General features: G+C 52.2%; 1 protein-coding gene across 1 annotated transcript; it reads left to right on the top strand.

The window, feature by feature from the left end:
• The first annotated feature begins 12,892 nt into the window (after positions 1 to 12,892).
• Positions 12,893 to 15,174, top strand: LOC125961287 (uncharacterized). Its single transcript, XM_049698145.1, has 4 exons — positions 12,893 to 13,436; positions 13,487 to 14,541; positions 14,592 to 14,886; positions 14,963 to 15,174. Exons 1-4 carry the CDS (start codon positions 12,893 to 12,895, stop codon positions 15,172 to 15,174), a joined length of 2,106 nt encoding a protein of 701 aa, XP_049554102.1.
• Positions 15,175 to 17,276: the final 2,102 nt, after the last annotated feature.

Genomic DNA, 17,276 nt, shown 5'->3' with positions numbered 1-17,276 from the left:
CTACCTGAAGCACACTCCTTGCGCCCACCTTCTCTTTGTTGCCGGAAGGCCTCCCATAAGAGGCCTGAGTTTACTCGTGACGGAAGCCGTCTGAGTGTACTAGTCTGAGGCCTGCTGCTCTCAGTTCCTTGCTGGGAGCTTCAGAAAGAGCACTGCCTTCACCAAGGTCCGCCCTTGCTACGCCTGTGGCCTTGAGGCTATTCAGAACCCTGCAGTGCCCCAGGAATATCAGAACTTCAATTGCAGCCAGGATGCAAGCTGACAGTCTCCTGGAGGCAGGGTGACTTCAGGCAGGAGGTCCTGGATGGAATGCGAAGCCGAAGGCTGCTCTCAGTGCAGCTCAGACTAGGGCAATGAGTAAGACTTGGAGGGATGTGGGACGTGCCAGAACCGTCCTCGGGAACGTGAGGGAGTGCTGGGGAAGTTAAGCTGCTCCAAGACAGAGTACTGTGCGTTTCCCTGCCCTCGGCATACACACAGAGAGGCTCCAAAGGGCTTCGGGACTGGATGTTGTTTACGAGACCCAGGCCTGCCTGTGGGTACTCAGTGTTCCTGCTGGGATCAGGGTGCCCACGCGAGCCTCCTAGGTGTCCAAAAAACCGTGCTGCCGCTAAAGGTATGCAGAGCAGAGGCCACGGCCTCATGGAAAGTGCTGCACGCCTCCGCTTCCGCACGGCAAATCAGGGCCCTACCACCAGGCACGTGTTCATGCTGGGTGTCCCGTTAGCGACACAGCACCGTAAGACGCTGACTCCTCGAGCAGAGCGTCTTCAGGTACGAGGTCGTCGACGTATTCAAAGCAGAGGGTTTTCTCATGGCAGCTCACATGTGGGCCTTGACAAAGACTTCCTGGGCACTTCGGACTCCCCAGAAATGTGGTCTTGAGGCTGTTCGTGGGCTCTGGAAACCTAGCTCTCCTCAAAGAGCGTGCAGTGGTTTGCCCATCACTTGGCACGCACAGAGGGCCTCCGAGGGAATGATCAAAGGGCCTCGAAGTTGCTCAGCAGGCCCACAGGGGCCTGGAGGTACTCAGTGACCTTGGAGGGAAAATGATGCACACCCGAGGGGTCCAGGTGTCCTCAAATGGGTATTTCTTTTAAAATAAAGCTGAGCAGCGACTTAGATCTCATGGAAACTGCTGCATACCTCCCGTTCTGCACGGATACTCAGGGCCTAACCTGGAGGCCAGTTCTCACATTGATTTTCCCTTTAGCTCTAGAGCGTGTCAGGCTGACCACCACCGCGGCCAAGAAAGCAACTGCTCTAGACAGAGGAACCTCGTTTTCCTGCCAGAAGCATTGTTACAGGGTTTACAGGCCTGTCAACAGCAGGGAAATGTCAGGTAGCTTCAAGGCAGCATGAGTGCAGCCTTCAAAATGGGAAAGCAAGGCTAGTTCCAACAGGCCCGCGTTTCCATGGGCACACGCAGCATATATCCCTGTGGTTTCTAACAAGTCAAAGGAGACACAGGTGACCCTGTGATTCCTTCAATGAATCAACTTCTCGAAGTACGGTGTCCCGCATCAAGAGAACTGCCTCCACCAAGGACCGCCCTTGCTACGCCTGTGGGCTTGAGGCTATTCAGAACCCTGCAGTGCCCAAGGAATATCAGGACTTCAATTGCAGCCAGAATGCAAGCCGGCATTCTCCTGGAGGCAGGGTGACTTCAGGCAGGAGGTCCTAGATGGAATGCGAAGCCGAGGGCTGCTCTCAGTGCAACTCAGACTAGGGCAATGCCCAAGATTTGGAGGGATGTGGGACGTGCCAGTACGGTGCTCGGGAACGTGAGGGAGTGCTGGGGAAATTAAGCTCCTCCAAAAGAGAGTGCAGTGCGTTTCCATACACTCGGCATACACAGAGTGGCTACAAAGGGCTACGGTTCTGCACGTGGCTTAGCAGACCCAGGGGTCCTGTGGGTAATCTCTATTCCTGCCGGTAGCAGGGTGCCCACGCGAGCCTCCTAAGTGTCCTGAAAACCGTACTGCCATTATAGAAATGCAGAGCAGCGGCTATGGCCTCATGGCATCTGCTGCAGCCCTCCGCTTCTGCACGGCAAATCAGGGCCATACATCTAGGCATGTGCTCACGCTGAGTGTCCCCTTAGTGACTCAACATGGTAGGAAGCTGACTTTCTCCTCGAGCACAGTGACTTCAGGTACGTCGTCCTCGAAATATTCACAGCACAACGTTTTCTCATGGCAGCTCAGCCCAGGGCCATGACAAAGACGTCCAGTGCACGTTGGACTCACCAGAAATGTGGTCTTGAGTCTGTTCGAGGGCACTGGAAATGTAGCTCTCCTTAAGGAACGTGCAGTGGGTTGCGCATCACTCGGCACACACAGAAGGCCTCCGAGGGACAGACCAATGGTCCTCAATGTTGCTCCGCCAGACCTCAGGGGTCTGGAGGTACTCAGTGACCTTGCAGGGAAAATGATGCACACCCGTGAGACCTAGGAGTCCTCAAAATGGTATTCCCTTTAAAATAAAGCAGAAAAGTGGCTAAGAACTCATGGAAACAGCTGCATGCCTCCCTTTCTGAACGGCTATTCAGGGCCTAACCTGGAGGTAAGTTCTCACGTTGAGTATCCCTTTACCTGTAGAGCATGGCAGGCTGAGTCCCACTGCGGCCATGGAAGCACCCGGTTTAGCAAGAGAAAACTCATTTTTCTCCCAGAAGCATGCGTACAGGGGCTACAGGCCTGTCAACAGCAGTGAATGTCAGGTAGATTCAAGTCAGTATGATGGCAGCCTTCAAAACGGGAAGGAAGTCTAGTTCCAGCAGGCCCCAGTTTCCATGGGCACACGCAGCATATACCCCTGTGGTTTCTAACAAGTCAAAAGAGACACAGGTTACTCAGTGTTTATTTCCCTGAATAAACTTCTCGAAATAGGCTGTTCTGCATCAAGGGAACTGCCTCAAGCAAGGAACGCCGTAGCTAGGCCTATGGGCCTGTGGCTATTCAAAAGGCTGCAGTGGAACAGGAAGAACAGGACTTAAATTGCAGTAAGACCGCAAGCTGACTTTCTCTTTGAGACACGGTGACTTCAGGCAGGAGGTCCTAGATGGAATGCGAAGCCGAGGGATTCTCTCAGTGCAGCTCAGACTAGGGCAATGCGTAAGACTTCGACAGCATGTTGGATGTGCCAGAACGGTGTTCGTGAACGTGTGGGAGTGCTGGGGAAATTAAGCTGCTCCAAAAGACAGTGCAGTGCGTTTCCCTACACTCGGCATACACAGTTGCTCCAAAGGGCTACGGGCCTAGATGTTGCTTAGCAGACCCAGAGGGCCCTATGTGTACTCAGTATTCCTGCCGGGAACAGTGTGCCCACGCGAGCCTCCTAGGTCCCCGGAAAACTTTGCTGCCAGTAAAGATATGCAGAGCAGACACCACGGCCTCATGGAAACTGCTGCACGCCTCCGCTTCTGCACGACAAATCAGGGCCTATCCCCCAGGCTGGGTGTCCCGTGACGGACAGAGCATGGTTAGATGCTGACCTACTCCTCGTGCAGAGTGACATTAGGTACGAAGTCCTCGACGTATTCAAAGCAGAGGGTTTTCTCATGGCAGCTCACACCAGGGCCATGACAAAGACTAGCTGGGCATTTCGGACTCAGCAGAAATGTGGTCTTGAGGCTGTTCGAGGGCTCTGGAAATGTAGCTCTCCTTAAGGAACGTGCAGTGTGATGCCCATCACTCGGCACACAGAGAGCCTCTGAGGGACCGACCAATGTTCCTCGAAGTTGCTCAGCCAGGCCAGAGGGTTCTGGAGGTACTCAATGACATTGGAAGGAAAAATGCACATCCGAGGGCCTAGGAGTCCTCTAAATGGTACTTCCTTTAAAACAAAGCAGAACAGCGACTACGGCCACATGGAAACAGGTGCATGCCTCCCTTCCTGCAAGGCTACTCAGGGCCAGAGTTGGAGGTAAGTTCTCACGTTGAGTTTCCCTTTAGCTCTAGAGCATGCCAGGCTGAGCCACACCGCAGCCATGGAAACACCAGGTTTAGCCAGAGTAAACTCATTTCTCTTCCCAGAAGCATGCATAAATGGTCTACAGGCCTGTCAACAGCAGTGAATGTCAGGTAGCTTCAAGGCACCATGACTGCAGCCTGCAAAACGGTAAGCAAGTCTAGTTCCAGCAGGCCCCAGTTTCCATGGGCACACACAACATATATCCCTGTGGTTTCTAAGAAGTCAAAAGAGACACAGGTTTCCCAGTGTTTCCTTCCCTGAATCAACTTCTCGACGTAGGGTGTTCTGCATCAACGGAACTGCCTCAACCAAGGAACACCGTAGCTAGGCCTCATGGCCTGTGGCTCTTCAAAAGCCTGCAGTGGAACAGGAAGAACAGGACTTAAATTGCAGGAAGAACGCAAGCCGACTTTCTCTTGGAGGCAGGGTGACTTCAGGCAGGAGGTCCTAGATGGAATGCGAAGCCGAGGGTTTCTCTCAGTGAAACTCGGACTAGGGCAATGTGGAAGATTTTGACGGCATGTGGGACGTGCCAGAACGGTGTTTGTGAACGTGTCGGAATGCTGCGGAAATTAAGCTGCTTCAAAAGAGAGTGCAGTGCGTTTCCCTACACTGGGCCTACACAGAGTGGCTCCAAAGGGCTACGGTTCTGGATGTTGCTTAGCAGACCCAGCAGGGCCTGTGGGTACTCAGTGTTCCTGCTGGGAACAGTGTGCCCACGCGAGCCTCCTAGGTGTCCAGAAAACTGTGCTGTCGTTAAAGATACGCAGAGTAGAGGCCACAGCCTCATGGAAACTGCTGCATGCCTCCGCTTCTGCTCGTCAAATCAGGGCCTAACCTCTAGGCATGTGTTCATGCTGGGTGTCCTGTTAGCGACAGAGCATGGTAAGATGCTGACTTTATCTTCGAGCCGAGTGACTTCAGGTACGAGGTCCTCGAAGTATTCAAAACGGTGGGTTTTCTCATGGCATCTCACACAAGGGTCATGACAAAGAATTCCTGGGCATTTCCAACTCACCAGGAATGTGGTCCTGACGCTCTTTGAGGACTCTGGAAATATAGCTCTCCTCAAGGAACGAGCAGTGTGTTGCCCATCACTCGGTACGCGCACAGGGTCTCCAAGGGACAGACCAATGGGCCTCGATGTTGCTCACCCGGTCCACATGGGTCTGGCGGTATACTCAGTGACATAGGAGGGAAAATGATGCACACCCGGGGGGCCTAGAGGTCGTCAAAATGATACTCCCTTTAAAATAAAGCAGAAAAGCGACTAAGAACTCATGGAAAGAGCTGCATGTCTCCCTTTCTGCAAGGCTATACAGGGCCTAACCTGGAGGTAAGTTCTCACGTTGACTTTCCATTTAGCTGTAGAGCATGGCTGGCTGAGCCCCACCACGGCCATGGAAGCACCCAGTTTAACCAGAGGAAACTCATTTTTCTCCCAGAATCATTCCTATAGGTTCTACATGCCTGGCAACAGCAGTGAATGTCAGGTAGCTTCAATGCAGCATGATTGCAGCCTTCCAAATGGGAAAGCAAGGCTAGTTCCAACAGGTCCCCATTTCCATGGGCACACACAGCATATATCCCTGTGGTTTCTAACAAGTCAAAAGACACACAGGTTACGCAGTGTTTCCTTCCCTGAATCAACTTCCCGAGGTACGGTGTTCTGCATCAAGGGAAATGCCTGAACCAAGGAACGCCGTAGCTACGACTCTGGGCCTGGGGCTATTCAGAAGCCTGCAGTTCCACAGGAAGAACAGGACTTAAATTGCAGTACGACCGCAAGGCGACTTTCTCTTGGAGGCAGTGTGACTTTAGGCAGGAGGTCCTAGATGGAATATGAAGCCGAGGGTTTCTCTCAGTGCGGCTCAGACTAGGGCAATGCGGAAGACTTCGACGGCATGTGGGACGTGCCAGAACGTTGTTCATGAACGTGTGGAAGTGCTGGGGAATTTAAGCTGCTCAAAAAGAGAGTGCAGTGCGTTTCCCTACCCTCGGCATACACACAGAGTGGCTCTAAAGGGCTACGGGCCTGGATGCTTTTTAGCAGACCCAGGGAGGCCTGTGGGTACTCAGTGTTCCTGCCGGGAACACGGTGCCCACGCGAGCCTCCTAGGTGTCCAGAAAACTGTGCTGCCGCTAAAGATATGCAGAGCAGAGACCACGGCCTCTTTGAAACAGCTGCACACCTCCGGTTCTGCACGGCAAATCAGGGCCCTACCACCAGGCACGTGTTCATGCTGGGTGTCCCGTTAGCGACACAGCATGGTAAGATGTTTAGTTCGTCCTCGAGCGGAGTGACTTCAGGTACAAGGTCCTCGAAGAATTCAAAGCAGAGTTTTTCTCATGGCAGCTCATATCAGAGCCATGACAAAGACTTCCAGGGCTCGTCGGACTCACCTGAAATGTGACCCTGAGGCTGTTCGAGGGCTCTGGAAATGTAGCTCTCCTTAAGAAACGTGCAGTGTGCTGCCCATCACTTGGCACACACAGAGGGCCTCTGAGTGCCCAACCAATCGGCCGCGATGATGCTCAGCAGGCCCACACGGGTCTGGAGGTACTCAGTGACACTGGAGGGAAAATGATGCCCACCCGAGGGGCTAGGAATCCTCTAAAGGGTACTTCCTGTCAAATAAAGCTGAACAGCAACTAAGACCACATGGAAACGGCTGCATGCCTCCCTTTCTGCACGGCTATATAGGGCCTAACCTGGAGCCAAGTTCTCACGTTGAGTTTCCCTTTATCTCTAGAGCGTGGCAGGCTGAACCTCACGACGGCCATGGAAGTACCCGGTTTAGACAGAGGAAGCTCATTTTTTCCCCAGAAGCATGCCTATAGGGTCTACAGGCCTGTCAACAGTAGTGAATATCAGGTAGCTTCAAGGCAGCATGACTGCAGCTTTCAAAACCGGAAGCAAGGCTACTTCCAGCAGGCCCCAGTTTCCATGTGCACATACAGCATATATCCCTGTGGTTTCTAAGAAGTCAAAAGAGACACAGGTTTCCCAGTGTTTTCTTCCGTGAATCAATTTCTCGAAGTAGGGTGTTCTGCATCAACGGAACTGCCTCAACAAAGGAACACCGTAGCTATGCCTCTTCCCTCTGCGGCTATTCAAAAGCCTGCAGTGAAACAGGAAGAGCAGGACTTAAATTTCAGTAAGAACGCAAGCCGACTTTCTCTTGGAGGCACGGTGACTTCAGGCAGGAGGTCCTAGATGGAATGCGAAGCCGAGGGTTTCTCTCAGTGAAACTCAGACTAGGGCAATGCTGAAGACTTCGAGGGCATGTGGGCCATGCCAGAACGGTGTTCGTGAACGTGTGGGAGTGCAGGGGAAATTAAGCTGCTCCAAAAGACAGTGCAGTGCGTTTCCCTACACTCGGCATACACTGAGTGGCTCCAAAGGGCTACGGGCCTGGATGTTGCTTAGCAGACCCAGAGGGGCCTGTTGGTACTCAGTATTCCTGCCGGGAACAGGGTGCCCACACGAGCCTCTTAGGTCTCCATAAAACTGTGTTGCCATTAAGGATATGCAGAGCAGAGACCACGGCCTCATGGAAACTGCTGCACGTCTCTGCTTCTGCACTACAAATCAGGGCCTAACCTCCAAGCATGTGTTCATGCTGGGTGTCCCGTTAGTGACACAGCATGGTAAGATGCTGACTTCCTCCTCGAGCAGAGTGACTTCAGGTACGTGGTCCTTGAAGTTTTCAAAGCAGAGTGTTTTCTCATGGCAGCTCACACGTGGGCCATGACAAAGACTTCCAGGGCATATCGGACTCACCAGAATCCTGGGCCTGAGGCTGTTCAAGGGCTCTGGAAATGTACCTCTCCTTAAGGAACATGCAGTGTGTTGCCCAGCCCTCGGTACACACAGGGCCTCCGAAGGACCCACCAATGGGTCTCGATGTTTCTCAGCTGGCCCACAGGACTCTGGAGGTACTCAGTGACATTGGAGGGAAAATGATGCACACCCGAGGGGCTAGGCATCCTCTAAAAGGTACTTCCTATAAAATAAAGCAGAACAGCGACTAAGACCGCATGGAAACAGCTGCATGCCTCCCTTTCTGTACAAAACTTCCTGGGCACTTCGGACTCACCAGAAATGTGGTCTTGAGGCTGTTCGTGGGCTCTGGAAATGTAGCTCTCAAGGAACGTGAAGTGTGTTGCCCATCACTTGGCATGCACAGAGTGGCTCCGAGGGACAGACCAATGGGCCACGATGTTGCTCAGCCGGCCCACAGGTGTCTATAGGTATTCAGTGTCCTTGGAGGGAAAACGATGCACACACGAGGCACCTAGGAGTCCTTAAATGGGTACTTCCTTTAAAATATAGCAGAACAGCGACTTAGAACTCATGGAAACAGCTGAATGCCTCCCTTTCTGCACAGCTACTCATGGCCTAACCTGGAGGCAAGTTCTCACGTTGAGCTTTAGAGGTTGGCAGGCTGAGCCACACTGCTGTCATGGAAACACCTGGTTTAACCAGAGGAAACTCATTTTTCTCCCAGATGCATGTGTACAGGGGCTACAGGCCTGTCAACAGCAGTGAATGTCAGGTAGCTTCAAGGCAGTATGACTGCAGCCTTCAAAACGGGAAGCAAGGCTAGTTCCAGCATGTCCCAGTTTCCATGGCCACATGCAGCATATATTCCTGTGGTTTCTAAGAAGTCAAAAGAGACAACAGTTTTCTCAGTGTTTCCTTCCCTGAATCAACTTCTCGAAGTAGGGTGTTCTGCATCAAGGGAACTTCTTCTACCAAGGAACACTGTAGCTACGCCTCTGGGCCTGTGGCTATTCAAAAGTTTGCAGTGGAACATGAAGAACAGGACTTAAATTGCAGTAAGAACGCAAGGTGACGTTCTCTTGGAGGCAGCGGGACTTCAGGCATGAGGTCCTAGATGGAATGTGAAGCCGGGCACCAACACCATGAACACTGTCTCTATGGGCACTGTCACCATGAGAACTTTCACCAGGGGCACTACCACAATGGGCACTGTCACCATGGTATATGCCACCATGGGCATGGTCACCATGGGCACTGTCACCATGGGCACTGCCACCCTGAGCATTGTCACAATTAGCACTCTCAGCATGGGCACTATGACCGTGAGCATGCTTAGTGTGGTAAATGTCACCATGGGCACTGTCACCATAAGCACTGTCACCATTTGCACTGCTACCATAAGCACCATCAGCATAAGCACTGTCACCATGGGCACTGTCAACATGGGCACTGCCACCATGTGCACTTTCACCATGGGCATTGTCACCATGGGCACTATTCCCACGGGTACTGTTACCGTGAGAACTGTCAATATGGGCACTGTCACCATGAGCACTTTCACCATGGGCACTACCCCAATGGGCACTGTCACCATGGTAAGTGACACACTGGGCAGAGTCACAATGGGCACTGTCATGGTGGGCACTGTTACCGTGGGCACTGCCACCATAAGCACTGTCACCGTGGGCACTGTCACCATGGGCACTGCCACCATGGGCCCTGTCACTGTGCACAATGTCACAATGGGCACAGCCACCATGTGCAATGTCGCCATGGGCACTGAAACCATGGTCACTCTCACCATGAGCACTGTTACCATGGGCACTGTCACAATGAGCGCTCTCGTCATTTGCACTGCTACCATAAGCACTATCAGCATAAGCACTGTCACCATGGGCACTGTCAACATGGAGCACTGCCACTGTGAGCACTCTCACCTTGAGCACTGCAACAAGGAGAACTGTCACCATGGGCACTGCCACCATGAGCACACTCACCATGGGTACTATTACCATGAACAATTTCACCATGGGTAGTGTCACCATTTTGCACTGCGACTATGTGTAATACCACTATGGGCACTGTCACCATTGGTACTATCATTGTGAGCACTGTCACCATACATGTTGTCCCCATGGGTACTGTCACCATGCGCACACCACCATGTGCACTGTCACCAGGGGCACTATCACCGTGAGCTCTGTCACCACGGGCACCTTCATCATGGGCACTATCACCTTGAGCACCATCACCATGAGCACTTTCACCATCGGCACTCAGACCATGTGCACTGTAACCATGTGCACTGCCAGCGTGGGCACTGCCATCAGGAGCACGATCACCATGAGCACTGCCACCATGAGGGCTTTCACCATAAGCACTGCCACCATGGGCACTGTAACCATGGGCACTATCACTGTGAGCACTCTCACCATGGGCACTGCCACCATGGGCACTATCACCGTGAGCACTGTCACCATGAATGATGTCATTGTGTGCACTGTCAGCATGGGTACTATCAATGATAGGACTAACACCGTAAGCACTGTCATCATGAGCAATGTCACCATGAGCAGCATCACGATGGGCACTGCCACCATGGGCACTATCACGGTGTGCACTGTCACCATGAGCACTGTCATCGTGAGCACTTTCAATATGTGAATTACCACTGTGAGCACTGTCACCGTGATCCCTATCACCATGAGCACTGTTATCATGGGCACTGCCACGATGGGCACTATCACCGTGAGCACTGTCACCATAAGCCCTATCACCGTGAGAACTGTCACCATGGGAAGTATCACAGTGAACACTGTCACTACGGGCACTATCACTGTGAGCACTATCCCCTTGAGAAATATCACCGTGAGCACTGTCACAATGAGTACTGTCACCACGTGCATTGTAACCATTGGCACTATTACCGGAAGCACTATCACCATAAGCGCTGCCACCATGTGCCATGTCACCATGGGCACTCTCACCACTTTGCACTGTCACCATGTGCACTACCATCATGGGCACTGTCACCATGGGCACTATCACCGAATTCACTATCACCATGGGTCCTGTCACCATGGGCACTGTCACGATGGGCACAGCCACCATGTGCAATGTCACCATGGGGATTATCATCGTGAGCACTGTAAAAATGGGCACAGCTATCATGGGCACTGTCACCATAGGCACAGTCACCATGGGCACTGTCAACATGTTCTTTGCCACAATGTGCACTTTTACAGTGGTAACTGCCATCATGTGCAGAGTCACCATGTTCACTATCACCAAGAGCAATGCCACCTTGAGCAATGCCACCATGAACACTTTCACTATGAGAACTGTAACCATGAGTCCTGCCACAATGGGCCCTTTCAGCATGAGTACTGTCACCATGGGTTTTGTCCCCATGGGCACTGTCACCATGAGCACTGGCACCATGGGCACTGGCACCATTGGGACTGTCGTCACTAGCACTGTAACCACGGACAGTTTCACCATGAGCAGTATCACCGTGGTAACTGTCACCATGGGCACTGTCACCATGGGCACTATATCCATGGGCACTGTCATAGTGGACACTGTCACCATGGACACTGCCATAATGAGCACTATCACCATGAGCACTGCTACCATGAGTACTATCAGCATAAGCACTCTCAACATGCACACTGTCACGATGGGCAGTGCCACCATGGGCACTGTCACCATGAGCAGTGTCACCATGGTCTTTGCCACAGTGTGCACTGTTACAATGGGAACTGCCACCATGTGCACTGTTACCATGAACACTGTCACCGTGAGCACTGTCATCGTGGTCACTGTCACTATGGGAATTTTCACTGTGAGCACTGTGATCAAGGGCACTGTCATCATGAACAGTTTCACCACGAGCACTGCCACCATGAGCACTGTCACCTTGGGCACTGCCACCATGTGCACTGTCACCATGAGCACTGTCACCACGTGCAATGCTACCATGGGCACTTTCACCAAGAGAACTGTCATCATGGGTATTGTCACCATAGGCACCATCAAAGTGAGCACTATCTCCGTGAGCAATGTCACCATTGTCACTTTCACCATGGGCAATGTCACCATGAGCAGTGTAACCTTGGGCACTGCCACCAAGGGCACTATCACAGTGTGCACTGTCACCGTGAGCAATATCACCATGACAACTATCACCATGGGGACTATCACCAAGGGCACTGTTACCGTGAGCCCTATCACAGTGAGAACTGTCACCATGGGAACTATCACCGTGAGCACTGTCACCAAAGCACTGTCATCATGGGCACTATCACCATAAGAACTATCACCGTGAGCACTGTCACAATGAGCATTTTCACCATGGGCACTGTCACCATTTTGCACTGCCAACATGTGAATTACCACCATGGGCACTGCCACCATGGGCACTATCACCCTGAGACTGTCACCATAGGTACTCTTACCATGGGCACCGTCAACATGGGCATGGACACTGTGCACTCTCACAATGGGAACTATCACCACGAGCACTGTCACCATGGGCACTGCCATCATGGGCACAGCCACCATGGAAACTGTCACCATGGGCACTATCAACATGGGCACTGGTACTGTGGGCACTGTCACCATGGGCACTGTCATAGTGGGCACTGTCACCGTGGGCATGGCCACCGTGAATATTGTCCCATGGACACTCTCACCGTGGGCACTGTCCCCACGGGCACCAACACCATGAGCACTGTCACTATGGGCACTGTCACCATGAGAACTTTCACCAGGCGCACTACCACAATGGGCACTGTCACCATGGTATATGCCACCATGGGCATGGTTACCATGGGCACTGTCACCATGGGCACTGTCACCATGTGCAGTGCCACCATGGGCACTGCCACTGTGAGCACTCTCACCTTGAGCACTGTGACAAGGAGAACTGTCACCATGGGCACTGCCACCATGAGCACACTCACCATGGGTAATATCACCATGAGCACTGTCACCATGGTCACTCTCACTATTTTGCACTGCAACCATGTGTAATACCACCATGGGCTCTGTCACCATGGGTACTATCATTGTGAGCACTGTCACCATGCATATTGTCACCATGGACACTGTCACCACGCGCACACCACCATGTGCACTGTCACCATGTGCACTGTCACCGTGAGCTCTGTCACCAGGGGCACCTTCATCATGGGCACTATCACCGTGAGCACCGTCACCATGAGCACTTTCACCATCGGCACTCACACCATGTGCAATGTCACTGTGTGCACTGTCAGCATGGGCACTGCCACCATGAGCACTATCACCATGAGCACTGCCACTGTAAGGGCTTTCACCATAAGCACTGTCACCATGGGCACTGTAACCATGGGCACTATCACTGTGAGCACTGTCACCATGGGCACTACCAACATGGGCACTCTCAACGAGAGCACTGTCACCATGAGCACTGTCATCGTGTGCACTGTCAGTATGGGCACTATCACAGTGAGCACTGTCACCATGAGCACTGTAACTATGGGCACTATCACCGTGAGCACTATCACCATGAGAAATATCACTGTGAGCACTGTCACCATGAGTACTGTCACCATGTGCACTGTTACCATTGGCACTATTACCGAAATCACTATCACCATAATCGCTGACACCATGAGCTATGTCACCATGGGCACTGTCACCACTTTGCACTATGACCATGTGCACTACCACCATGGGCAGTCACCATGGGCACTATCACCAAATTCACTGTCACCATGGGTACTTTCACCATGGACACAGTCACCATGAGAACGGCCACCATATGCAATGTCACCACGGGGATTATCATCGTGAGCACTGTAAAAATGGGCACTGCCATCCTGGGCACTGTCATCATGGGCACTGTCACCATGAGCACTGTCAACATGGTCTTTGCCACAATGTGCACTCTTACAATGGTAACTGTCACCATGTGCAGTGTCACCATGTGCACTGTCGCCACGAGAAATGCCACCTTGGGCAATGCCACCATGAACACTGTCATTATGAGAACTGTAACCATGAGACCTGCCACCATGGGCAGTTTCACCATGAGTAATGTCAACATGGGTTTTGTCACCATGGGCACTGTCACCATGAACACTATCACCATGAGCATTGGCACCATGGGAACTGGCACCATTGGGCCTGTCACCACTAGCACTGTAACCATGGAGACTTTCACCATGAGCACTGTTACCGTAGTAACTGTCAGCATGGGCATTGTCACCCTGGGCACTGTCACCGTGGACACTGCCACAAGGAGCACTATCACCATGAGCACTGCTACCGTGAGTACTATCAGCATAAGCACTCTCAACATGCACACTGTCACGATGGGCAATGCCACCATGGGCACTGTCACCATGAGCAGTGTCACAATGGTCTTTGCCACAGTGTGCACTGTTACAATGGGAACTGCCACCATGTGCACGGTAACCATGAGCACTGTCATCGTGGTGACTGTTACCATGGGAATTGTCACCGTGAGCACTGCAACAAAGGGCACTGTCACCATGAGCACTGTCACCACGTGCAATGCCACCATGGGCACTTTCACCATGAGAACTGTCATCATGGGTATTTTCACCATGAGCACCGTCACCATGAGCACTATCTCCGTGAGCAATGTCACCATTGTCACTTTCACCATGGGCAATGTCTCCATGGGCAGTGACACCATGGGCACTGCCACCATGGGAACTATCATGGTGTGCACTGTCACTGTGAGCACTATCACCGTGAGCACTGTTACCGTGAGCCCTATCACAGTGAGAACTGTCACCATGGGAACTATCACCATAAGCACTGTCACCAAAGCACTCTCATGGGCACTATCACCGTGAGCACCGTCACCACGAGCACTGTCATCGTGTGCACTGTCAGCATGCGCACCATCATCGTAAGGACTATCATTGTAAGCACTGTCACCATGAACACTGTCACCATGGGCAGCCTCATGATGGGCACTACCACAATGGGCACTATCACGGTGTGCACTGTCACAGTGAGCACTGTCACCATGCGCACTTTCAACATGTGCATTATCACTGTGAGCACTATCACCATGAGAAATATCACTGTGAGCACTGTCACCATGAGTACTGTCACCGTGTGCACTGTAACCATTGACACTATTACCAGAAGCACTATCACCATAAGCGCTGTTACCATTAGCTATGTCACCATGGGCACTGTCAACACTTTGCACTCTCACCATGTGCACTACCACCATGGGCACTGTCACCATGGGCACTATCACCGAATTCACTATCACAATGGGTACTGTCACCATGGGCACTATCACCATGGGCACGGCCACCATGAGCACTGTCAACATGGTCTTTGCCGCAATGTGGACTGTTACAATGGTAACTGCCACCATGTGAAGTGTCACCATGTGCACTGTAACTATGAGCAATGCCACCTTGGGCAATGCTACCATGAACACTGTCACAATGAGAACTGTAACCATGAGTCCTGCCACCATGGGCACTTTCACCATGAGCACTGTCACCATGGGTTTTGTCACCATGGGCACTGTCACCATGGGCACTGACATCATTGGGAGTGTCACCACTAGCAGAGTAACCATGGACACTTTCACTGTGAGCACTGTCACCGTGGTTACTGTCATCATGGGCACTGTCACTGTGAGCATTGTCACCCTGAGCCCTGCCACCATGTGCACTGTTACAATGGGCACTGTCACTGTGAGCACTGTCATCGTGGTCACTATCACCATGGGAATTGTCACCATGAGCACTGTGACCATGGGCACTGTCCCATGAACAGTTTCACCATGAGCACTGTCACCATGAGCACTGTCACCACGCGCAATGCCACCATGGGCACTTTCACCATGAGAACTGTCATCATGGGTATTTTCACCATGGGCACCGTCACTGTGAGCACTATCTCCGTGAACAATGTCACCATTGTCACTTTCACCATGGGCAATGTCACCATGGGCAGTGTCACCGTGGGCATTGCCACCATGGGCACTATCATGGTGTGCACTGTCACCATGAGCACTGTCATCATGTGCACTGTCATCATGGGTACTATCACCGTAAGCACTGTCACCATGAGCAATGTCACCATGGGCACTGTCACCATGGGCAGCATCAAGATGGGCACTTCCACCATGGGCACTATCACGGTGTGCACTGTCACTGTGAGCACTGTCTTCGTGGTCACTGTCACCATGGAAATTGACACCGTGAGCTCTGCAACCAAGGGCACTGTCACTATGAACAGTTTCACCACAAGCACTGCCACCATGAGCACTGTCACCATGCGCACTTTCACCATGCGCACTGCCACCATGGGCACTTTCACCATGAGAACTCTCATCATGGGTATTTTAACCATGGGCATTGTCACCGAGAGCACTATCTCCGTGAGCACTGTCATGAATGTGTCACCATGTGCAATGTCCCCATGGGCATTTTCACCATGGGCACTGCCACCATGGGAATTATCATGGTGTGCCCTGTCACAGTGAGCACTATCACCGTGAGCACTATCACCATGGGCACTATCACCGTGAGTACTGTTACCTTGAGCCCTATCAGAGTGAGAACTGTCACCATGGGAACTATCACCATGAGCACTGTCACCAAAGCACTGTCATCATGGGCACTATCACCGTAAGCACTATCACCATAAGCAGTGTCACAATGAGCATTGTCACCATGGGCACTGACACCATTTTGCACTGTCAACATATGAACTACCACCATGGGCACTGTCACCATGGGCACTGTCACCATGGGCACTGCCATCATGGGCACAGCTAACATGGTAACTGTCACCATGGGCACTATCAACATGGGTACTGATACCATGGGCACTATCACTGTAGTCACTGTCACCATGGGCTCTGTCATAGTGGACACCATCAACATGGGCACGGACACTATGTGCATTCTCACAATGGGCACTATCACCATGAACACTGTCACCATGGGCACTGCCATCATGGGCACAGCCACCATGGTAAATATCACCATGGGCACTATCAACACTGGCACTGTTAACCGTGGGCACTGTTATAGTGGGCACTGTCACCATGGGCACGACCACTGTGAGTAATGTCACCATGGGCACTCTCACCATGGGCACTGTCCCCATGGGCACCAATACCATGAGCACTGTCACTATGGGCACTGTTACCATGAGAAGTTTCACCAGGGGCGCTACCACAATGGGCACTGTCACCATGGTATATGCCACCATGGGCATGGTCACCATGGACACTGTCACCATGTTGCACTGCCAACATGTGAACTACCACCATGGGCACTGTCACCATGAGCACTGTCACCATAGGCACTGTCACCATGGGCACTCTCAACATGGCCACTATCACCTTGAGCACTGGCACTATGGGCATTTTAACCATTGGCACTTTCATCGTGAGCTCTGTTCCCATGGGCACTATGACCATGAGCACTGTCACCATGAGTACTGTCACCATGGGCACTAT

The sequence above is a fragment of the Orcinus orca genome, chromosome 15 (genome assembly GCF_937001465.1).
Source record: "Orcinus orca chromosome 15, mOrcOrc1.1, whole genome shotgun sequence".
Classification (NCBI taxonomy): domain Eukaryota; kingdom Metazoa; phylum Chordata; class Mammalia; order Artiodactyla; family Delphinidae; genus Orcinus; species Orcinus orca.
Note: the sequence above shows the minus strand (reverse complement) of the source record. Positions and strands in the feature narration are given on the sequence as shown.